Source organism: Camelus ferus, chromosome 32, assembly GCF_009834535.1.
Source record: "Camelus ferus isolate YT-003-E chromosome 32, BCGSAC_Cfer_1.0, whole genome shotgun sequence".
Taxonomy (NCBI): domain Eukaryota; kingdom Metazoa; phylum Chordata; class Mammalia; order Artiodactyla; family Camelidae; genus Camelus; species Camelus ferus.
The window spans coordinates 3,108,860-3,133,950 of record NC_045727.1 but is presented as its reverse complement, the minus strand read 5'-3'; the positions used below and the strand labels follow the sequence as shown (position 1 = coordinate 3,133,950).

Here is a 25,091-nt window from a genome sequence, read left to right as displayed (position 1 = left end):
CAATTATAAAATTAGGCCCACAATATATCACTGGAATATATGGGGAGGTTGCTTTGGAACCATTAACTGGCGTGGTCAGCCTTAATACTTCACTTCATTTACTGGGCAGCTTTAAGTTATTGTTTTATGGTAGATAAATGAAAAAATGGAATAGTGGATTTGCCTGACTTTTCTGATTAGGAGAAAGAACTGACCCACTTAAGACGTCTGCGTGACAAAATAACATTAAAAGTTCAAGATTATTTTGAAATTCAGCGATGTTTTGAGGCCACTGACTTGGGGAGTACAGGTATTGCCTAGAAAGACTGACTGTAGCCTATGAAGGTTTGGCTACTAAAGCACAGCTCTAAGAAAGCATCACTTGATCAGATTCTTACATGTCCGTGGCATTTCCTGGAGGTTTGTATTTAAGGATACCAAGAAGGCTCAACATCCGTTTGGCTGTCTGCTCTGGCATCTCCTCTCGGATATCCACAACTTGCTAACAAATAAAGAAATTGAAAAAAAAAAAACGTTGTTATTGTGTATCTAACAAAGAACAATATTTAATCCCACTGACAAAACTGTTCTGCTAGAGCATAATAGTCACAATGGGGTCTCTTCATAAAAACAGATCAAGTATGGAGGCCCTAGATTCCAAGTGAGGGTACACACAAGTCAAATCAGGATTCATATTAAGAAGGTCAAGTTTAAAAAAGCCTCCAGTGGAAAAGGCCGGTGTATGAGAGACATGAGCTAACTTGCAATACAATAAAACCTTTTGTACGAGCACTTTCATTCCAGGACCAAATCTATTTATGTTTGGAAGCAGACAAATAATTTCTAAATAAGGTACAAGTAGATAATTTATTTTTGAGGTAGTAGAGAAAACTTAAAAGCACTACCATTTTACAGGCATGAAAAATTAGGCCCAGAGAGGTTAAGTAATTTGCCCAATACTCACAGATATTTAGTGGCAGAAACGGACTTTCTTGCTGCCCTTTTCATCACAGAGAAAGAGAAAATTCTTACCTTTGGGTCAATCTCAGCCAGAACATCATTGAGAACTTGTAATAGTTGCATTGGCTCCAGGGAATCAAATGTGATTAAATTATAGTTCTTCCTAAAAGGCTCCTTATTGAGATTGTCCACGATGAATTTGATTTGATCACTCATAATTAGGCCTTATAATTTAAACTAAAGAATAAAAATACAGGAAAAAAAATCCAATTTGTTCGTAACAAAGTTCTGTGTTAACAAAAATACAGTAAACAAAAAATCAGTATTAAGTTCATAAGAAGTAGGCATAGAAAGTATAATTCTACATGGCATGCAAACTGCTGTGGAAAGGATTATTTTGTTGAAAGAAATTAGAGTATGCAGACTTTATTATGAATACTGTTAACACTTAATGCTGTGTGTTTTTATATATGCATCTGGTGTAATAACAATCACATGAATTAACATCAAATTAACATAGACAAATGAATAATAAATCCCACCTACACTAACATTTCTCCCATTCAGCTCCACAACTTCTACTCAAGGATAAAAACTTGTTAGCCTGTAGACATGCTTCTAATTTTTTTTCTTTATTAGCAGTCCACATTAATCCAAATTTCCAATTTCTCTTGAAAATCAGATCTGGCAACCCTGGGTCCACTTGGTATAAGGCCACAGCCGTCTGAAACTGGGGAGAGGCTGCAAGCTTCAGCCTGGGTATGTGCTTTTCGGGTGTGTTTTGTTTTCCTCCCCTGCTACTCTTTACTCACTGACGTTATTGGCTTGGCCTTGTAGGCACTGGCTCTAGTAACTCAGGCCTTCATCTCCTTTGCCTTCAATAGTTCGGGTCTCTGCCTCTCACATTCCAAATCATTTGTAGGCTTCTGACTGCCTACAAAATAAAGTCCAAAGTCCTGGATTTTGAGACTCTTTAAGATCTAGCTCAATTTCGCCTTTCCCGATTTTATTTCCAAATTGTTACCTTTCACCCTTTCAAACTTCAGCTAAAATAATCACTGCTCCCTAAATAGTCTCTCCTCCTCTGCCTTCAGTTAATACCGTTTTCTCTGCCTAGGACTATAGGGCTATTCTCCTTCCCCCGCCGACCCACCCTCCAGAGGTTAAATCCTACCTGTCTTTCAAGCCCTGCCCTCCAAATGCAAGTTCCTCCAGGAAATCGCTGCCCTCCACGTTCTGCATCAGAATAGCAGCACCTGCCCTCCAAGTTGACCACTTTATCTGTACTGCTCTCCTGGAGTTACTTTTCTATTTTGTACTAGTTACTACTGTACAGTTTCTCTTCTCTACTAAACTGTAAATTCCATGAGGACATATCTGCCTAATTCTATCTCTGAATACCCACTGCATCTAAAACAGTGGCTTCTTCTGTTAGACTTAATGAATTTGTTCACAGGCCCAAGGTCAGAAAAAAACATAAGCCTAAACAAGGTGGCAGTGAGAAAGATCATAAATTTTTTAAAACATTGATTATCTGACTAATTGTTGAAACAGCTTAACCAAGACCCCTAATGTTTCTTGCATGTTTAGTATGGGAATAAGTGGTAGAAAGTTGCAAGCAAGCAGTTTTTTAAACCAGCAATTTTTAAAAAATGAATTAAAAAATGAACTGCTACAGAAAGAAAGAAAGAAAGAAAAAAAATACTTCAGTGATCCCTAATAGTTTTTAATCATGAATGAAGAGATGCCATTTTATGTAAGATATTAGTTGGAGCTGCATGAACCTTGCTCTGAAATAGATTTTTTTACATTCAGTGGGTGGAGCTGGATATTTAGAAAACATCAAAATGTATAAATATTATCATTTCCCTATAATTATGATAATATTATGAGTAAATGATTATTATTGCTGAAAAATAAGCCAGAAGATGGTAGAAAAGATAACCAATGTAGTTTAATGTGAAGTTTCCTTCAAGCTGTAAAAGGAAAACCTTTGCATAAATTAAATAAAAATCCACATTGGAGAAGCAATTTTTCCACTGTTGAAAGTATTTTATATAAAAGTCCATGTCACAACTTTCACACATGATATATTTAATTTTTAGGTGGAGGGGCATAGCTCAAGTAGTGGAGTGCTTGCTTGGCATGCACGGGGTCCTGGGTTCAATCCCCAGTACCTCTTCAATAAGTAAAATTAATTACCTCCCCCTCCCAAAATAAAAAATGAAATGACATATTTTAAAATTTTTAAAAATCATTTAGGCGTTATATATGTAGAAATTACATATATAAAACATAACATATATACACACAAATATATATTCTTTTTTCCTTTTCCAAAAAACAAAACACATGGATAAACGAGTAAAACGTTACCAGGAAAAGAAACTAACTGCGTTTCCCACCTAGGTGCCCACCAGCTTTCAGATGGTCACCCGCTAAGGACAAAGACGTACTGAACAGGTAGGTTGTCTATGCCCAGTGGGCTCTGGGTTCTAAAATTAGCAAAAGCAATTACTCTTCCCTATTCCAGCGGAAAGCTGCCACAATAATTCACAAGCACTCACCCACATAAGAACCTGAGGGGGTGGGGGTAAGAATTAAAACCAGGACAGGCGTTTATCTGGCACAACTCGGGACAGAAACGACACTGCCCTGGTCCCAGAGTCGCAAGAGCGCTGGACCTGCAGCCTCCTAAGACTCCCCAAAATAGTGTCCTCACCCCTCTGCCCCCGAGGCTCGGGGGGAGGGGACCACATACGACCCAGGAACCTCGCGGGTGCTGCTCTGGGCCCCATGACGGTTCATCCTGCCAGGGAGCGCCCCGGATCACCTCGAGGCCCCACAGGGGCTAACCCTCAATGTGGGGGCTTTGCTGCGACCCCTTCACTTGCGAGGTGTGGTGCTGAGAAGGGAAAGAGGAGGGGAGCTCGCTCGCTTCTATTTCGGGGTTCGGGGGAGTTTCCGAACGCGGGTTAGCGAGGTTACCTCAAATTCTCCTCACGAAACCACTTTCCCCCCAGGAGGCATCCGGGCTCTAATGGGTTCCTAGAGACGAGCTCCTTGGCAACGGTTGCTAGGCCGTGGACACGTCACTTCCGGTGGGGAGGGTCGGCGAGTTTCCGCGGGGCTCCGGCGCGGGCGGGCGGGCGCGCGCTCAGGAGGTAGGGGCTCCTCAGATGTGGTGCCGAGCGTGCGGAGCCCACGTGCAAACTTGGTTTACACGTTCTGAGCCGCTGCAGACAGCCTAGAGATTGGGGGGTTGTTACCGTGGCAATAAACTTTCCCAAACGTCCTGCAGTTGGCAGTTAACAAAATCTTCTCTTCGTTTTTAACCCGTTATTTAACCATGTTAAATGTGTCTTTTCTTTCCTTCCTCCCTTCCTTCTTTTCTTCCTTCCCTCCTTCCTTCATTCCTTCATTCACCAAACATCGGTAATGACTTCTTTGTTTGAGGCAGGGCCGATGGGATTTGGGTTGAGGAAGCATTTGGCCTGAGCTTCAAATTTAGGTTTTTGACATAACTATCTCCAAATTAGGTTATACGTAGGAACAATTGTAGTCTCTGGCGGGATGAAAAGAAGACACATTCATCATAGATTTCAGCTTCTTTGTCATGTTATTAGGCCACACGGCCTGTAGTGGGAATTAATTATTTTTCATCCAAAATTTTTTAATATGCTGAGAGCCTAAAAGAATTAAAAAAAAAAAAAAAGAAAGAAAGAAAGAAAAGTAAATGGCCTAAGCTCCTTTTGGCTTCTGAGAGCCGATTTTTAGGCACCTGCAGAAATGAATAAGGTCCTACTTACATCTTCATGGAGCCTTCCATGAGGTAGGTGGGAGGAAATCTTCATGCCCAGATCACAGAGGAGGCCAGGAAGACTACCACAGCAGACAGAACCCCAGGATTGCACCAACTGGCTGTGGGGGGAGACCTTGGTGAATGGTATTTTGAACAGCACCTATTAGACTGGAGACCGCTGTATGTGGTGATGTCAGCTGGCAATGAAGAAATGAGAAGGAATAAAAAACGAAATTCCTTACACCCTGAGAACTTAGTTGCCTGCTCAAACACCTTGGAAGAAACCAACTAAAGATTTAGCATCAGATTTACAAAAGAAAGCAAAACAAAACAAATTCCGAATTAGGTATCTCCTGTATGCCCTCCTCTGTGCTGGCTGGGGGGATGCAGTGGTGGGTGTGGAATTACCTGGCCTCTGTCCCCATGGAGCTGACAGTCTAGTTCGGGAAGAGACACAGTTGAACAGGCAACACCAATACAACTATGATAAATACTATAATAAAAGGACTCAATGATGGCAGAACCCAGATGTAGGGTCCCAACTTTACTTGGAGCTGTAGGGACTGTACTCTCAGGAGAGGTTCCATCAGACAGGGTGGTGTTCAAAAGTCAGTAAAAAATTAGCCAAACAGGAAAGGGGAGAGTTATTTGGGCAGAGGGAACAGGATATTCCAAGATGAGTACACTGCTGGCTGCAGGGCACTTGGAGAGAAACTAAGACGGGTCCCAGCTCATAGCAGCTTAAAACTAGTTGGAGGAGGCAACATTTAAAACGTTGAAAAGTTAAATAACTTAAGTAAGTCTGGGAGTAACAACGAAAGATGCATACAAGGGATGAAATACTTGATCGATCCTGTTGGGTGTGTTACAAGATTCCCCTGGCTGCCCGGATTTGAATCTTGGATTGCTGTTGTGTGGCCTCGCCTATTTCATTTCCTCATCTCTGAAATGTGGCTATAATAATAATATCTTTCTAAAAGGGTTGATATGAGGATTGAGTGAGTTGATACAAGGAAAGCGATCAGAACAATGCCTGACAGAAGAGCTAAGGACATTTGCCCTTTTTTCCCCTTCTTTTAAAAAAATCAGATGGTTAGATATGCTTCTTCTATAGTCTACAAATGCAGGCTCTACAAAGATAAGGGTGGCTTTTCTAGCAGTTTTTAGTTCCTCCTCTGCCTGTTGCTGCTGTTATGGAAACACCACACATTTAAGTTATAAGAATTCAATCCTGTGTAAATTCAAGTAAGCAACGGAATCTACTCCCTGCACTCAAACTTGAGTTAATTTTATGCTTAATGTGATTGCTCTGAAACAAAGGAAAGAATCTGAAGCCCATCAGCATGCTTCCTGGGATCCATATACTGAGAAGCATGTTCCAACCTGAAGCAAAACAGAGAGACCTAGAGAGGCCTGCACATCTTGGGTCCCTGCCTATCTATCAGGCCCACACACAGGCCAAAGGAAGACTTGCTACCACCCCTTAATTCGTTTAAGATAAAAAGATTCATTGAGGAGTCCAGGAAGAACTCTTTAGCAACAATTTTACCACAGTGAAGGCATTGCTGATTACATCCCAAGTGAAGCCACCCACATGAAGACTTTTTTTCTCCTTAGATGCTATATTGAGTCTTCCTTGTAAACCCTAAAGATGCCTCTTGGCTGATCTATGGTTGACGCTTTTAATAGGTGAAGGGAAGTCTCAGTCACAGGAGACAGACTTTCTGAAAGACTCCCACTCCTACCCTGACTTTTTTAGTAGCTTATTAGGATATAATCCACATACATACAATTCACCCAATTAAAGTACACAACTCAGTTGCTCTTAGCATATTCACAAAGTTGTGCAACCATCACCGCTATCTAACCCTAGAACATTTTCATTCCCCACCCTCAAAAAACCCCATTCCCTTTAGCCATCATCTCCTGGTTTGCAATAAAAAAAAAAAAAAAAACCCTACCACTTCTCAGCTCCTGGCAACCACTATCTGCTTTTCTTTTCTATGGATTTGCCTTTTCTGGCCATTTGATATAAATGGAATCATAAAATATGTGGCTCTTAGCATCTGGCTTCTTTCACTTAGTGTAATGTTTTCAAGGTTCATCCATGTTGTAGCAGATATTAGTACTTCATTCCTTTTTACGGCAGAATAATATTTCATTGTATGGATTTTTGATCATCCATTTACCTGTTGATGGACATTTGGCTTTTTTTTTTTTACTTTTTGACTACAATGAATGGTGCTGCTATGAAAACTCACGTACAGACCTCCACTCTTATGGATAAAGCATTTCCATTGACTAAGTCCTGTGAGCAGGGTATGTACATCAGGAGCATGGGTAAATGGAGGGCTGGTCCTCTTGGATTTGTCTTTTCCTTCCCGGTCTTGTTAATTTTGGCCTCTTGGATGCTCTGATTGCAGACAACAGGACCAAAGCCGTGGATTCTTTAGCAGTTTTTGGTTGTAACAACAGACTGTTGTTGAAACCTACTCATCCTTTGCTACCAAAGCACTAAAATCCCCAATTTGCTTCTAAGCCAAAGCCCTTTCAGAAGAAAATGCTGTTATGTGGTATTATCCTTTAAATGTTCACCAATCTCCAGTGGAGGAGAGGGTGGGGAGAAGTGTGGAGGACATGAGAAAGAAAGTGGAAGCTGCCCCTTCTAGCTCCCTTATTTAACCTTGTAGATACGGCAAGGACCATTCACAGTTATGAACCTCTGACTCTCGGTCAAGTGTTTTTTCAAAACTCAGTTTAGTACTAGATAAAAAATATAGAGACTGGTCATCATTTCATGCAACTGTGAATTCCAAGTATACTACTACCTTCAGCTATGGCTTGATCTAGGAGCTCAATGATGTCATCTTGACTTTCTCCCTCCATCTCTTTGTCTCTCAACTCCACTTTCCTGAGTGGGCTGTTAGTAACAAGAGGCTTCCATCCTTCTAGCCTAGCAAACTCAATAAAAGCAGACTCTTTGCTTAATAGTTCCAGCAAATTCCCTGGGCAACTCTCATTGGTCCAAAGTGTGTCAGACCATTCCTGAATCAATTGTTATGACTCTGATGGGCATAGCAATAGACTGGGTAAGGATGGTTCCTCAAAAGGAAGGGCTGGATTCTGTTACCAGAGGTAGAGATACTATGCAAACAAGAACAACAGTCCTGTTCAGGTGGTCAGGTAAGGAGGTGGTTAAATCTTAAAAGCTGGGTAAGCAAAACCAGAAAAGGAAGAAATGAGATTGTACTTATATTGTGGGAAGTATGTGTATCAGTGTGAAACTTCTCCCTTATTTCCTTCAAACAAATTATCTTTTTTCAACGCAGACTTCCCCGATGGGCCAAATGGGGTCTTGGGATAACAGCAGACCCTCCGGGTCCCCACAAAAATCTGACGATGCCATGCACTTAATTTCTCCAGCCTCTTCTCATTTCAGAGCTTTCAAACAAGAACTTTCCTGTGCAGAGTACAGGGAATTCAAGCCAATTTTCTGTTTTTGGTATTAAATTTAGACCTTTCATCCTGACCATGAGATATTTCTGGATTCTGCACGAGTATTCAGCGAATGCCAGTTTTCAAGATGCTATCCCATCTGGGGCTACTCTGCATACTGCCCACTTTATCTCATTCTTTTAAAACTGGGAAAAATGACCCAGACACAGGAACAAATTCGGAAGTGGGTTATTCCATCATCCATTAATTGTCATCTAATGCCTTTGCCATCTAGGTTACTTGGAAAGAAATTAAACTTAAATGGAAACTTGAATTGAGTTTTGGAGATATCCTAAATTGTCTCTGCTCTGGCAACTTAATCTTGTGAGTAGCAGAATGTGCTTTCCTAAAAGGTTAAAAGGTAAATAATATGTGAAACATTAAACTGAATGGATGAGGTTCCAGAGCTCTTATTAAATGCCTGCCTGGCACATTTTTGTCAAATGGTTTTTTAAAATGGGTTTTGCGAGAATCATGGGCAGTGTAGAGGAGCCAAAATAATATGCAATTCATATTAGCTCCTTGGTTGTAAGTATGGGTTGAAGTATAGAATGCATCTAACATTCTTACTGGGCTCAAATAATAATTATGGCATCACTTACTGAGGGCTTACTGCATGTCAGGAACTTTGTTAAATACTTCATGTATGTGTCAGAATTTATTAAAATATCAACTATGTGTGTACTCCTTCTGCTTCCCCTCCTCTTAAACAATCTGCATCACCTTGAGTTTTTCAGGCTGAAATCAGAAGCTCTACTTCTGTCTTTTGTAAAAGTCTAAAGTCTTTGAGGGAGTTTATACTGGCTGTCATCAAAAGAGGATTGGGGAGAAAAGTTCCTTCCAGAGTAAGAAGACACAAGAGAGATGCTAAGAAGATTGGGAAAGGATCACAGGTTGATAAATCTGGGGTGGCTCCTGAGAAGGTGGAAATAACCCCCAGGAGGCCACACCATGAGTCCAGTGGCTTCCAGTGTGGTCCAAGCTTTCCTTGTCTCAGGCCTGACACGAAGCATCAGTGCCACTGGACCTAAAAGGACCAGACAGCCTGGGATGATGGGTGGGTGACCAAGCAGTCACAGGGATGGGCCACTGACAGGAGATTGCAAGTGATTCTCTGAAGCTTTGTCACTGCAGAAGGGCACAAGGACTTGGCAACCTCCAGGATATGTGTAAGGAAGAGATGCCCAGGAATGACAGGATGGGGCTTCAGAGCTGGAATTCAGTTGATTATAATACACTTCCTCTAGCAAATCTGAGTTGTGAACTCAAATGGGTAATCTCTGTATCAGTCAGCTTCCTGGCAGGATAAAGGAGGCACACTCTGGGCAACTGAGGAGAGCTTAAAAAACGACTATTTCTAAAGGTTTGGGTCAGGTTTATGGAAACCAACAAGGGTCCAGAAAACAAAGGCAGTCATTGCAGCCTAACCTGAAGCAGCCAGAGAAGGGAACAGGCCCCAGAAGCCCGACACAGAAGCTGTAATAGAGAAGGTTGCCCAACAGGAGCCTTTAGATGCAACCAGTCTTGACCTCACTCTCCTCCCACCCTCTGATCTCCTGCCTGGCCTCCTGTTAGCTAAACCCAACAGGGAACCAAAGGGGCAGGTATCCCTTGAAATCACTAGTGCAAACTGGCTTTCCAGGGAGAAAATGGCAAAGTGGGGATCTGGAGGGACAGATGGAATGAATTATAAATTGAATTATACAATAAAAATTGACCGACAGATTTTTTTTTTTTTTTTTTTTTTGAGAAAGATCTTGTATGGTCAGCTGAACCACTCCCACATCTGCAAGCTGCCCTGGTTCTCCAGCTGAAGTTCCAGGCATCGCACGGAGTTAGGCCTAATTTCATTTTGGCACACTGCCCACACCCACATCATCTCATTTTAATCTTCATGACAGGTTTGCAAGGGCAGTATTGTTTTTTCCACTTCATGATTAAGGAAATTGAGGCCTGGAGAGTTAATAGAGGGCCCAAGGTCTCATAGCTGGCAGCTGGCTGAGCCAAGATTCAAACACAGGTCTGCCTGATCCCAAAGTCATTTTCATCAACCCCTAAACTGGCTCTAAATGGCTCAGCAATCTGGAAGAAGGATCATAAATCAAGCCACTGAGGCAAAGCAATTTTCTGTGTGAGGCAAAGGGATTTTCTGTGTGGGAGGGCCAATGTTAACACACTGTCTGGCTTTCTCTGCCTACAAGGGCTTTGCCAAGGAAACTCTTTTCTTCCCCAGGTAGGGCTAATGGTCTGAAATCTAAACGCTTACTCTGGAATCAAAGAAGGGGAAGATGGAGAGAAAACACTTGGCCAGTGATGGGAAAAATGTGTATTTTCATTTCAGATGCCTTTCAAGTTCTTTTTTTCCCAGCTGAGTGCTGGTGTATTTATAGAATTTAGGGGGAGTATTTAAGGGTAACCAGCAGTGGATCTGCATTTTGGGCCATCAGGAAGCTCAGAATCATGCAGGAAAAGGTTGATGGGAGGGGACAAGAAAAGGCCAGGAGCAGCAGGGCACAAAATAGTCTTCTCCTTCATGTTGCCAAGATCTTTCCTCCCTTCCTGGGCTGATGACATCAAATCAAGGTCTGTAAGAGTGCTATAGATGGAATTATAGAATCAAACGGATGGATGGCGAAACAATTTGTGGTATAAACATACAGCAGAATATTACTCAGGTGTAAAAAGAAATGAAGTTCAGAGACATGTTACAGCAAGGATGAATCTTGAAAACACTTTAAGTGAAAGAAGCCAGACCCAAAAAAAGGCCACATATTGTATGATTCCATTTATATGAAGTATCTAGAAAAAGGCAAATCCATAGAAGCAGAATGCAGGCTGGTGATTGCCAGGGGCTGAGGGGGAGGAAAGAATGTGGAGCAACTGCTTCATGGGTACAGGATTTCCTTTGGGGGTGATGGAAATCTAGAAATAGACAGAGGTGGGGGTTGCACAATATTGTGAATGTACCAAATGGTGCTGAATTTCCCCTTTAAAACGGTTTATTTTATGTTATGTAAATCTCACCTCAGTTTAAAAAAAAAATGATGGGCAGTCAGGGCATTGGGAGGTCACCCCAAGTCTTCCAGGCTGTGTTTGCTCCCTACAGCTGAAGTCCCAGGTGCTGCACGGCATAAGGCCCGATTTCCTTCTAGGCTTCCCTTCTCTCTCTACTCCCTGACCACTGGTTTCCTTTCAGTTGCTCAGACACACCGAACCCGCCCCAGCCTCAAGACCTTTGCACTGCTGTTTCTCCTGCCTGGCTGTTCTTTCCCCAGGCCTTCACCAGCCTGGCTCCTCCTCACTCAGGTCACAGCTCAGACGTTAGTTTCTCGGGGAGGCCTTTCGTGACCCCTTGACTTAAAGTAATCCACCTACCAGCCATTCTCCATCACTGTGTTTCAGACTGTGGATTATGGCCCATTAGTGGGTACTGAAATCAGTTTAGTGGGTCCTGACTGACATTTTAAAAAACTGAAATGAAGTGGAATAGCAACTATCACACAGGATAAAGGTAAATACTTCTGTGTCAGAAATACTTTTGCTGTGTAACAAACCACTCCAAATTTATTGGCTTAAAAACAACACCTTTCCACCTACAAGGCTATGGGTGAGGTGGGCTCAGCTGGCAGTTCTGCTCCACCTGGCACCTGCTGGGGTCGCCGTGTGACTGAATGCAGCCGGGAGCTTGTCTGGGGCTGGAACATCCAAGATAGCTTCCCTCCTTTCAGGAACCTCAGAGCCCACTGCCATTTCTCCCTCTTTGGACTCTCTCTTTCTCCTGGTGGTCTCTCATCATCCAGTGGTCTAATCTGAGCTTCCTTACATGGCAGCTGGGTCCTAAGGGCATAAAAGGGAAAGCCACCAGGCTTCTTCAAGCTGAGGCCCAGAACAAGCACAGTGTCATTTCCATCACATTCTATTGGTCAGAGCAAGTCATAAGACCCTCCCAGATTCAAGGAAAGGAGAAACAGACTCTGCCTCTTGACAGAGGAGTGCATACCAGGAATGATGCTTGCCAAACTGTTGGCAGACATCTTTGCAGACCATCTACCACAAATTGTTTTGTGAAAGTTTTATTTCAGCTCAATAAACATACATGTGTGTTCATTGGGTCACACAATAAATATATTTCTTACCGTGAGTCACAGTCAAAAGGTTTGAAAAACATCCCTTCCACATCCCTTTTTAAATTTCTTCCATAGCACTTAGTACGCTCGGAACTGAATTACCTTTATCATGTATCTCCCTCCTCAGAACATAAGCTCTCTTGGGGCAGGGACCTTGTCTACCTTGTTCACTGCTGTATCCCCAGCACCTATCAGGGCCTGGCACTTAACAGGTGCTTAATAAAAATCTGCTGTTGTTGGATGGGCAGTAACAGCTATCATTTATGGGGTGCTGAATACTTAAAAGCGTTCGTTATCTCACTTAATTTGTTCAACACATATTTGAGTTCCTACTGTGTGCTGGTGTAACCACAGGGAACAAAACAGACAATAATCACTACCACATGGAGTTTACATTGCACTGTGATACTACAATAGTATTGAGTAGATTTGTTGATACAGTTTTGACAGATAAGGAAACTGAGAGCTTAGGCAATTTGCCCAAGGTCATACAGCTAATAATTTCACCCTGATAATCCTTCTCCACTCTGCCACAGATGTTGGGTCTTGTGCAGAGATGGGCCTAAGTGGTTACAGATCTCAGTTCCTGCAACTGCTTCCTTGAAGGCTCAAGCTTCTTTCTGGGAATCAGGCACTGGGCAGTGGGAAGAGGTGAGTCCCATGACCTCAGAGTCCCTGCCTACCCCACCCCACAGCCCCCCCACTCCGTGACGACGGCTCACACCTGGGGTGTTGCAGATTTGAGCCACAGGTCTCAGTCACCCCCACTGTCTTATCGGCATGTGACATCCCCAAGTGGCTGGGGCCCGCAGGCCTGGCAAAGAATGCAGCCCGAGCAAAAATAAACCTGCCACATTCTTTGGCAGCCCCCTGCCCCTTCCCGCTCTCCAGCCATCCGTCCTCACAGCAGAGCCTGCCAGAGAAGGCCGAGAGAGGGAGAGCAGGGTGGAGGAAGTGCCGCTGCGGTCCAACCCTGAGAAAGAGAGGGAGAGGGGAAGAGAGGAAGAGAAAGAGAGAGAGAGATCACCTTATATGGGAACATGCGCAGACAATGTGTGGCAATGGCTTAGAGGGCAGCAGAGGTCAGATACCAGACAGATGGAAGAAATTAAACATGGGACAGAGCGTGTTCCTGGGCCCTGAAAACAGCTCTTGTTTCACAGCGAGTTCGCACAAAACCTGGCCCGTTTTCCTTTTTTGCCTAAGCCGAGCAAGATGTGCGTCCTAAACTCTACATGACTTTGAGTCAGGCCCCCGACTCTGGCTTGGCTGAGGTCTCAATCCTTTCAAGTCATTTCTTTGACGAACAAAATTCCTCTTTGCAAAAAAAAAAAAACCCAAAAAACTGGGCCTGTTTCCCAAGAGTTTCCAATATCTCTCCAAACCGCGTAAATTAGTGGTTAATGAGTAAATACCCCTCCATTTCTCATTCATTTATTCATTCTTTCATTCAACAAATATTGAGGACCAATTATACCCCATGCACAGAGCAGGGTCTGGAAAGACAGTCTTGATGATAATGAGTAATAGTAATAATAATAACAATAACAATAATAATAATAGTTACCATTTGTTGATCTGCACTCATCTGATACGTATTTCAGTTCATAACAATTTACTTAGCACCTTCCATTTTCGAGTCATTGGTGATACCTAATGTTGATCTAGAATCATCTGGTTCCAGCCGTCGTGGAGTTTACAAGGGGGTGGGGGAGTAGAAATGACAGCTATTGAACGAGTGATCCCACTGGACCCTAACAGCAGCTTTTGGAGTTAGCTACCATTGCCGTCTCCATCTTACACAGGGTTTCTTCAACCTCAGCACTACGGACATTTTGGGCTGGATCATTCTTTGCTCTGTGTGTGCGTGTGCGTGTGCACGTGTGTATGCATGTGCGTGTGTGTGTGTTGGTAGGTAGGGGATGCTGCTCTGTGCACTGTAGGATATTTAGCAATATCTCTGGCCTCTACCCACTAGGCATCAGTAGCAATAACTCTCCCTCCAGTTCCTTCAGTTTTAACAACCGAAAAATATCCAGAGATTGCCAAATGTCCATGGGGGACAAAATCGATTCTAGCTGAGAATCACTTTTTCAACAGATGAGGAATCAGAGGCTCAGGGCAGGTTATACAACTTCCCTAAGGTCATACTACTGGCAAGTAGGGCTCACATCCTGGTCATTCTGCGTCCAAAGCCTATGGGCCTAACCATTACAGTGTGAAAACCTGTTTCCTTGACAACAGATGACTATGGGTTTGGATGGTTATAGAACTTATTAGCTAGCTCATTTCACAAAATGGAAGTCATCAGTGTTAGTTCAGATCCTCTGAGAAGCAGATGCCACGACAGGCACAGACTTGCAAGAGATTTACTGAGGATTTCTTTATTTACGCCTATGGAGGACAGAGGAGAAGAAAGTGAGGGTAAGCAGGAGACTGTTCAGACCGTGACGTTGGTCTGATACCTTGCAAGGAGAGGGAGAAGGAAGGACTGGCCTTGGACAGCAGCACAGTTCTAAGAAAGTTTTGGCCATGCTGAAAGGGAGTCCCCCAGCCACGGTCAGCTGTAGGAGGAATTCAGGTTGGGCAGCAGTGGGGCTTCACTAGTGCTCCCACTATGCTCTGTGTGGCTGGGAGCAGCCTGGCGAGGTATGGCCTTGGCATGAACTTGGTGAATGCGGAGAGGTGGGAACTAGACTGTCAGTCAACCATGCTCTTCGCAGCAGACTCTTTGGAGTGAGATCTGAGCGGTGCACTCCCAGGCTGCCACATCATCAGAGAAGTGCTGTCCAGTAGCTACATTCACCTGAAGACAAGATTTAAAAGGCACCAGAGATGCAGTGGGCAACAAAGCCAGGCTGACATCCTTTAAGCCAAAGGGTTCGTTTTCCTTGCAATGTCTGAGCTTCTCAGTGAGCTTCAAAGTCAGCTTCAACTGGGGTACCACCAGCAGGGAGGTAGTCCAGCCTCAAGGGTCTCCTTTGTAGTTTCCCATGTAGGCACTCTCTGAGCCTCAGTTTCTCCATTTGCATAATGGAATTAACCTGCCTTATCTCACAGGGTTGATGTGAGGATTGAATGAATGTTTAAGGAACTGCTTTTCACGGGAAGATGGAGGTCCTCCTGCACAAACTTTCTGTGCATCCTTTGGTTTTGTACGGACACCTCCCTGCTAGCCACCCTCTCATTCTTCCAACGAAGATTCATCTTGGCACCTACCCAAGGGACAGCAAACCAGCATTTCCAGGACTAAGTTTCACAAATGGACAAGTTGTGTTTGACTCACAGAGTGCTAAACAAACAAACCAATAGAATGAACCTTCATGAGAAAACTGACGAATTTCAAGATGAAGCCAAACTCAATGTGACTCAACTCCATTTGTTCAGACTGTCTAGAATTTTGGGTTCCGTTGAAGAAATCTGGATATACTAGGTGGCAGACTGGCTGGAGGTGAGAAGAGGCTGCCTGCTCGAGATGGGACATGTGCTGACCCGTTTGCCACAGTCCCCACTGCTCCCTGTCATCTATGATCCTGAAGCCAGTGTCAGTTGCTGATTACTATCACATTTTGCTGCCATTCTTAGAATGACAATCCTCTGTCTCGTGTATCTATCGAAGGGGAAGCCTATGCTCTTTTTTGTACCTGTCCCTACATCACCCCCTGATGCCTGCAGCATCCATGTTTACCTTTAAGCTTGCCATCCTTTTAAGCCCTTCTGGAATCTTCTTCCTAAAATTATCCCTGCGGTTTCATAAGAATCCTCTACATTTTTGTTTACCTTCAGTTCACAAAGCAGTGTCATTTACTTCTTCCAACAACCCAAAAGACCCATATTATTTCCTCCATTTTAGAGAGGAGTTGAGTCCTGGAGAGATGAAGGGCTGTGCAGGAGAACACAAGTGGTTAGTTGCAGAGCAAAGTCCTGGCACTAAGCTCGATACTTTTCCAGTTACTTTAGGCTGCAAAGTGTATTAGAACTTTCAGTTGCAAAAGATAGAAAGTTAACTGAAACTGACTTAAGCAAAAAGCTTAAAGTTTATTAATCCCAAGGAGTTATGGGCTTTAAGCACAACTGAACGGAGGAGCTCCAGTGTTGTCCATAGGACTCTGTCAATACTTCTCCATTTCTCTTCATCTACTCTTTACTGTGTTAGCTTTATTCTCACCAGGCCACTCCACTCACGACGGCAAGACAGGCTTCACCCTATTAGCTTCAAACCCAATGGAAAAAGATTTTCTTTTTCCAGACAGTCCCAACAAATGGACTTGAGTCCCACTGATCCTGATTGGCCTGATCTAGTCATGAATCCACCCGTGAGCCAATCACTAGCCAGAGGGATGGGGTGTTTTGATTGGTCAGTTTCAGTCATGTGACCACCTTTAAACAAGGGTTGGGGGTTAGCTACACTAATGAGCTGAGGGTTGACAGTGGCAAAAGAGTGACTCCCCAAAAGAAAAGTGGGTGCTGTTATCAGAAAGGGGATTAATTCTAGACAGGTGAAAAAAACAAAAACAAAAAAAAAAAAAAACCAGCCCCAACCAGATTATCCATTACACCTGGAATCTTGCCCACCATTTTCCCCTCTAGCCTTCCAGTATGTACCCGTCTTCTCCCCTACCCCCACCTCCATTGCCTTGTTCCTGAGACATATCCTTCCTCTCATTGGAAGGCCATCCTTATACCTTCTTTCCTCATTTAAATTGACTTCAAGACCCAGGTCAAGCCTCCCCTATTCAACCATTCTGAGCTTCAATTAAGTTGTTCTTCTGGGAACTCCCAGTACAGTGAGAATAAAAAGCACACACCCCAGCACTCAGCTCCATAGCTGTTAAATGGATGAATGAGGAGAAATTTACATGAATTGCAACAATTAGGAGGCAGGGTCAAGATCAGAAGGAAATAAACATCACTGTTAGTGGTAGCATTCTTGATGGGTTATGGGTGATTCTGGCTTTTCTTTATCCCTTTCAATATTTTCTACAACTGAAAAAAAAAGATAATAGTAAAAAGGAAGTAATGTGAGTCTGGTTTAAATACCCAGACTATAAGCAAGGTGGAGGCAAGGGCCCAGTGTTGATTCTCACACATCCTCCGAACTCTCAGCGGCAGGGCACACAGTGTAAGAGCTAGTTAGAGCTCAGTGGGAGCTAAATTAACAGCATCAGGACTTATGACAGAGACTGTCCACTTCCTTCCCAAAAGCCAGTCCCCTCTCTTCTTTCAGACTCTCCAAACTCCAATTTTGTGTGGTGTCCTCTGCCTCTTCCTCACTGCCATGTGCTTCATGAAGATGAGTCCAGCCCCAACCCCTGCACTGATCAGTCTAGCCCAGGATTTCTCAACTTCAGCACTATTGACATCTTGTACAGGATAATTCTTCTAAAGCTGTTGAGTGCCACCTTGGAGTTTACTTGTTATATGAAGTAAAAATTTCCTTAATGCCGAAGTGTTAAGGCTAACTTGAGTCGTGCCTTTCTGTTACAGCATCTTAATCAACACGAAGGTCAGTTAAAGACATTGCACACACATACAAATAAAATGACCGTCAAAAACAGTGATTCTGTGGGTAGGTGGGGGTGGATACTAGAATCTGGAGTTGGCGGCAGGTGTTTCACTTGACAGTCCCTTTTGAGTACCACTGTTGATATAAAGCTGTTCCAGTTACACGAAGAATGCTGACAGCCTGTGCAGGTGCTGAGACAGAGACAGGGGCTTAATTCCTTTTGCAAAATAAGGAGCAATATTTGGACCTGAAGCCACTATGTCCCACTATACAAAAACTGTTGCAAAACACCAAGTTCTATACTTGTCAGCTAATATTTCTGGGAGTCTACGAAACAGCTGCTAAGATGGAGCTGGTTAAGAAATGTTAAGCCAAATGGCATAACCTCTAGAAGCCTCAGTTTGCTCATCTGTAAGCTGGGGAGAGCAAGATGTAGATCCTCTGATACTGAAGGTCAGAAAATACTGCATGAACCATAAAGCAGGTAGTGGGTTATCACTCCTAAGCAGGCAAGACATACAGCAATGCAGTTACTAGCATTGGAATGTTTAAATTTAGGATGTGGTGTAACCAAAATTGTCTGTTGATTGTTTATATGTGGTCTTGTTAAGTTTCTTATGCTTCTGGGCTTCTACTTCCTCATTTGTACACTGCGGCAAGACCTCATTCTGACTGTGCACTGAGGATAAAATAAGGCTGTTTGTAAAAGAGAAACATTCCACTATTACCATTTCACCACAGTTTTCTTGTCTTTTCTCATCCTGGGTCAGGGAATAGCAACATGGCAAACAAAACTAGACTTGGAGGCACCGACTCCATGGTGAACATTGGTGCATCGCTACCCTCTACTGGTCAGCAGCAGTGCCACAGTTGGATACAGAGAAGAGAGGGTCCCTGGAGGGGGACCCTGGAAACTGAGGCTCAGAGAGGGGAAGGGACTTGCTGGAGGGCACAGAGTTAGCCTTGGACAGAGCATCTGGGACTCCTGATTCTTAGCTCTTTCCAAAGGGAGAAAAGTGAGGACTGGAACTCACTCATTACGGCTTCACTCTTGCTAGGCTCGCAGGAGCTTTTCCAGGTAGTCTGATTGGGATTTTTTTCTCTCCAGTTCTTCCCTCACCGCCCAAATTGCTTGGACTTCCTGTCCTTTTCTTCGTACCAAGGTAGCCACTGTCAGCCCCGAGGCTGAGTCCTGTTGGGTCCTGGGAGCTTTACAAAAATGACCCCAGATCCTTACAACTGCTTTGTAAGGTGGGCCAGGAAACTAAAGCTCAGAGAGGTTAAGACACTTGCCCAAGGTTGAACAGCTGGTAAGCAAAAGAACCAGGACCTCAACTCTCACCTGAGACCCCAAAGCCCACATTCTACCTGCCACCAAAAAAAACCAAAATAAAGCAAAACATCATGGCAACTTGTGTTGAAGAAATGATATAAAGGTAATCGTGTTTTTTTAAGTGCCCCAAATGGCATTTGCTGGGCAGGTATATGATGAAGCAAGAAAAGAGGGGAGATTTTTTTGAGCACCAACCACATACCAGTGACATTTACATCCATTATCTGTCAATTCTCCTATGACTCATACATGATCTTGAATCCTGTCCACAATATTAAGGCACAAATAAGGAAACTGATTTCAAAGAGTTTAAGAACTTTGCCTGAAGTCACTCGGTGAAAGCTGGCATTCACACTCTAATCCCCCTGCTTGGTGTTAGTATATAAACAAATCATGCTTTTAAGAACATACACAGAGGAGAGTATGTGGTAGCCTGGGTCCGGCTAGACTGCAGGCCTCTGCCATGAAGCCCCTCAGGCTCTCCTGTAAACCGTCTTCTTCCTGGAGGCCTCAGGATTTGAAGTCCTCCTGATCTGGATTCAAACCCACTTCCGAGCACTACCAGGTGCCAGGCCCTGGCTGGGTATGTTATTTCATTAAATTCTCATGAACACTGTGAGGTTGTTCATGAGCATTTATTACCTCCATTTTCCAGGTGAGCAGACTGAATCTTGAGAAGTTAAGTACAGTTGGCCTTGAACAACACGGGTTTGAACTGCCCTTGTCCATGTCCACGTGGACTTTTTTCAATACTGAACACCACAGTATTACACGATCCACAGTAGAGTGAATCCCTAGATGTGGAGGAACTACAGATACGGAGGGCTTGACTGTAAGTTATATGTGGATTTTTGACTACATGGGGGGTCGGTGCCCCAATCCCTGTGTTGCTGAAGGTCAACTGTATCTTGCACGAGTGCGTGGGGGAGCCCAGGTGTTGATAATTTGCCAACCTTCTATGTGATACTATCTTCGTGGTCTTATTCTTCCCCATTAGCAGACAGGAAAACAGAGTTTAAGACAAGTGAAAATGACTTGTCTCAGAGCCTTTGCACTCATTGTTCCCTCTGTATGCAATGCTCTTCCCAGACGTCCCAGTGACTCGCTCGCTCCTAAGGTCTTCACTTAAAAGTCATCTTCCCAGGGAGGCCTTTTCTGACCATCCTGTTTAAAAGTTCATCCTCAACTCTTACATCTCAATGACAAAGGGCAGACGACCCGATTCAAACATGGGCAAAGGACTTAAATATACATTTCTCCAAGAAGATGTACAAATGGCCAAAAAGCACATGAAAAAATGCTCAACACCTAATGATTTGCATTAGAGAAAACCACAGGAGATACCACTTCATACCACTGGGATGGCTGTTATTCACAAAATAGAGAACATCAGGTGTCGGTGAGGATGTGGAGAAATTGGAACCCTCACACCCTGCTGGTGGGAATGTAAAATGGTGTGGCCACTGTGGAAAACAGTTTGGTGGTTCCTCAAAAAGTTAAATATATGACCCAGCAATTCCACTCTTAAGTTTTTACCTGAAAGAACTGAAAAGAGGAACTGAAGTGCTTGTACCAGAATGTTCATGGTAACGTTATTCGCAATAGCCAAAGGTGAAAACAACCCAAGTGTCTGTCAATTGATGAATGAATATATAAAATGTGAGACAGCCGTACAATGGAATATTCTTTGGCTACAAAAAGGAATGAGCTACTGATACATGTAAAACATCGATGAACCTTGAAAATATAACACTAAATGAAAGATGCCAGTCACTAAAGACCACATACTGTATGATTCCATTTATGTGAAGTGTCCAGAATAGGTAATCCATAAAGAAAGAAAATGGATGGTTACCAGGGGCTGGTAAATCCATAGAGACAGAAAGCAGAATGATGGTTGCCAGGGGCTATGGGCTAAAGGAATGGGGAGTGACTGCTTAAGGGGGACAAGGTTTTCCTTTTGAGGTGATAAAAATGTTTTGGAACTAGATAGAGGTGGTAGTTGCACAACATTGAGAACGTACCAAATGCCGCTGAACTGTACACTTTAAAACGGTTAATTTTACGTTACGTGAATTTCACCACAATTTAACCAAAAAGCTCAACCCTAAGTACACCTAATCTTCCTTCTCTGCTTGATTTTTCTCCACAGAGTACATGGTCCTCTCACATACTATATATTTGAGTTACCTATTGTTCATCTTGTTTCTTTAGAATATAAATTCCAAAAGGGTTGGAATGTTGAACTCTTTAGTTAACTTACATATCTCCAAAGAGCCCCTGGCACTCAGTAAATGTTTGTTGAATAAATGAATTAGAAAGAGAGTAATGGTGAAGCTGAGTCCTGTTCCCCAACTCTCCACCCCACCTCTAATTCTAACCAGCTCTTGATCGTCAAGCATATTAACAATAATCCTCAGTCTGGGGTCACTTTTTCCCCTCCTTTTCCTAAAGAGCTAAATGCACAGGCTCTCAGCTCAGCCCGATAAATCCTTCTTTGCTGAGAGTCTGAGAGAAGAGGGGCAGCAGAGAAGACAACTAATCCATCACTATGTGGAGAAACACTGTCTGCTCCGCCGCTCTGCGGCTGCCCACAGCAATTGATTGTAACCCCAGATGGCTGCTGCGAGGCCATCTTGTCCCCCAGCCAGGAGGACATCAGTCCCAGCTGATGCACAGGTTGCTCTTCAAGGGGTACATTTACAGGAAGGAGTCAATAACCATTTACTGAAGAGCCATTCTAACACAGCCCTGAACCAGGCACTGGGCCAAATTACAAATGTAAGATATAATCATTCATTTGATCATTCATTCATTCATTCACTTACATGGTTTTCAAATATTCATTGAGCACCTACTATGTGCCTTGCACTGTCGGTGGCCCTTGATTTCCTAGTCTACAACTGAATTTCCAGCTTAGGCGCCAACGCTATATATACCAGGGTTTCTCAGCCTTAGCTCTATTGACATTTTGGACCAGACAATTCTTTGTTGTGGGGGGTTGACCTGTGTATTGTTGAATGTTTAACAGCAACCCCGGCCATTAGATGCTAGTAGCACTCCCTCAATCATGACAACTAAAAATGTCTCCAGGTGTCGCCAAATGTCTCCTGAGGGTGCACAATCACCCCTGTTAATGAACCAAGGACACGCAGTGTTAATATTAGTTATAATAATAATTATTATGAACCAGCACCATTCAACGTGGTAAGTCCTTTATCTCAGTTATGCTCATAACAAGCCTACCAAGAAGATGCCATCAATGCCCATTTTACTGATGAAGAAATCGAGGTTCAGAGATGTTAATCAACTTGTCCGAGGCCACACTGAGAGTAATGGACAGAGCTGGGGTTCAGATCCAGTTCTGTATAACTCCAGAGCATGAGCGCTTCACCACGCTACATATTCCCAGCCCCTGACACAGAGTCTTGCACATAGTAGGTGCTCAATAAACATTTGTTATCTGAATAAATAAACAAAAGGATGGGAAAGGATTGTGAGAAAGACCTGGAGAAGCACAGGCTGCTATTCTGGGGCTTGATGTTCAGGAAGGGCATATCTTACTTCTTTCCATTATTTATCCATCGACCAATCCACTGATCCACCCATCAACCCATCTATTCATTCACCAAACATTCCCTGAACACCTGGGTTGGGCCTGGCACCTAGGTAGGAGTCTGGTTTCAAGATCTCATAGCCAAACAAAAGATCTGAAATGTGTTCAAAAATTACTGCAACATCAGGTTCAAAGTGATATGCCTTGTTGTGAAGGTACACACACAGATGCTGTACTAGCCAAGACTCTTGGTTGATAGGAGTGTCTGCTTCAATTGGCTTAAGCAAAAAAGGGATGTAACTGGCTCCTGAAACTAGTCAAGCCTTCAGGCATGGCTTGATCCAGATGTTCAAATGATCTCATCAAGAATCTCTCCATCATTTCCCCCTGGATTTCCCTGAATTGACTTCATACCCTGCTCACAAATGGCCACCAACGATTTTAGGCCTATATCCTACCAGCCTAGCAACTGCAGCCTAAGGAGAATGCTACTGTTTCAGTAATTTTAACCAAAATTCCAAGACTTATCAGACTAACCTTACTCATGTGACCACTCTTGAACAGAGTGCAGTAGCCTTGCCGAAGTGGTGCTTTGATTGTCTAGGACTGGGTCCTGGGTCCACCCCTGGGGCCTGTGGTTAGGGACGGCTTGAACCAAATCAACTGAGAATGCAGAAAGTATGGTTCTGCCAAAGGAAAGCCAGAAGAGAAAATAAAGCCAGACAGCAAAACCAACAGATGTCTACTCCAGGTATAACACGGGTTTAAAGGAAAGAGCAATCTCTTTTAGCTGTGAGATCAGGGAAGGCGTTTCGGATCTTGTGGAGGCAGTGGGCTTTGAGATCACCTAATGAACCCAGAACATTCACACAGGACACAGCCTCGGAGCTGGTCAGAGATTCCAACATTCCATACCCAAGACTCTGACTTTCAGACACCCCCAGTGCCAAGTTAGACAGACCAAATTGTATGGGCCCACTCCCTGAGGAAAGACACAAACAGGTCCTTTTACCCGGGGAAATAAATTCTCTATAGAGATCTTCCCAGACTGGGCCATGTTATATGACTTATAGTTGTCCAGGTCCCCTGTGAACACAAAGATTTCTTTCCATTTGTGGGCGAGGCTAGTCATTCAGCTCCAGGTCAGAGGATCAGTTCATCGGTACCACTAGCAGGAACTCTTAGTTGTCCTTCAATATCCATTCTCCTTTCTCAATAGAAGTAAGAAACCTGTTTTTAAGCAAGGTCGAACAGAGGACTATATTTCCCACCTGTTGCAGGCAGATGTGGCCATGTGACTAAGTTCTGACCAATGAGCTGCAAGTGGCAGTGACAGGTCATGCCCTTAAAGAGAGAAATTTTCTTTCTCCTTCCCTCCTTCTTCCAACCTTCTGCTTGGAATTAGATACTGATGGGGGACCATTTTGGGCCCGGCTGTTATGGGCAACAAAACAGAGATGGGTCCCTGATGAATTCATTCCTCAGAGCCATCATACCAGCCCTGAACCATTTTCATCCAGACTGTATGTGACAAAGAAATCAATTTCTACTTTATTTAGGCCACTGTTATTTGGGGTCCCTATTGCATGCAGTTGAGCTCTTATCCTAAGTGATATAGGGCCTGTATCTGACATTTCCATTGTCATTGGGAAGAGAAGGGAAAGAAACAAGGATGCAACACCCTCGATAAATCCTACTGTAAGAGTCCACTACTTCATTTAATCATCAGGACACCGTAAGGTAGGTATCACCGTCCCCTTTTATAGACAGGGAAAATGAGGCTCAGGGAGGTCAAATAACTTCTTTCAGATCACAAAGACGTGGCTGAGTTGTGATATGAGCTCAGAACCACCTATTCAAATTAGCTCCAAAAAATGACTTTCATAATAAAAACACAGCTCTCGTGGAATCTTCTAGAAAAGCTACAGCCTCAAGAAGGCCAAGAATCAGAGTGGTTCCAGGGACCACATCAGCTAAAGCTGGAGGACTTTCACCCTAGTGCTCTTCTTTTTACTTGTCCTTTAATGTCTTTGTCTCTTAATTCATACTCTTGATAGAGAGGTCCCAATTGGCTACTGGCTAGGCAATGGTCTGGCTCTGCCTGGCAGGTGCCCATCCTGGTCTAATCATGGTTTAGGGATATGAAGGCCTGCTGATTTCAGGCTAAGCCAGAAGTTAGGCATGGCAGAAATATCTATTTACCTTTGCTAAAATTAAATCTTTGAATATTGGGTTATCGAACCTGAGCATACAGAAACCACTATCCTTGTCTTCCAAGAGCTTATATCCTCTTATTATTATTGTTACTATAATTAATAACATATCACTATTAA

At 43.4% G+C, this 25,091-nt stretch overlaps 1 protein-coding gene across 11 annotated transcripts in view; it reads right to left on the bottom strand.

Annotated features, from left to right (window-relative positions):
- IFT81 (intraflagellar transport 81) overlaps positions 1–25,091 on the bottom strand; it is a 158,286-nt gene that overhangs the window by 64,355 nt on the left and 68,840 nt on the right. For 10 of the 11 annotated variants that reach the window (XR_004316785.1, XM_032472222.1, XM_032472215.1 and 7 more), the window contains 4 exons: positions 4,749–4,938; positions 3,928–4,628; positions 1,012–1,176; positions 378–481 (listed from right to left, as the gene is read on the bottom strand). Coding sequence is in view for 10 of the 11 variants with exons in the window: in XM_032472222.1 (XP_032328113.1) it covers positions 378–481; positions 1,012–1,155 (248 nt within the window). In the remaining variant the exon portion in view is untranslated. Of the gene's footprint in view, positions 1–377; positions 482–1,011; positions 1,228–3,927; positions 4,629–4,748; positions 4,939–25,091 lie in introns of all 11 variants that reach the window. The other variant, XM_032472217.1, reaches the window with a different exon arrangement.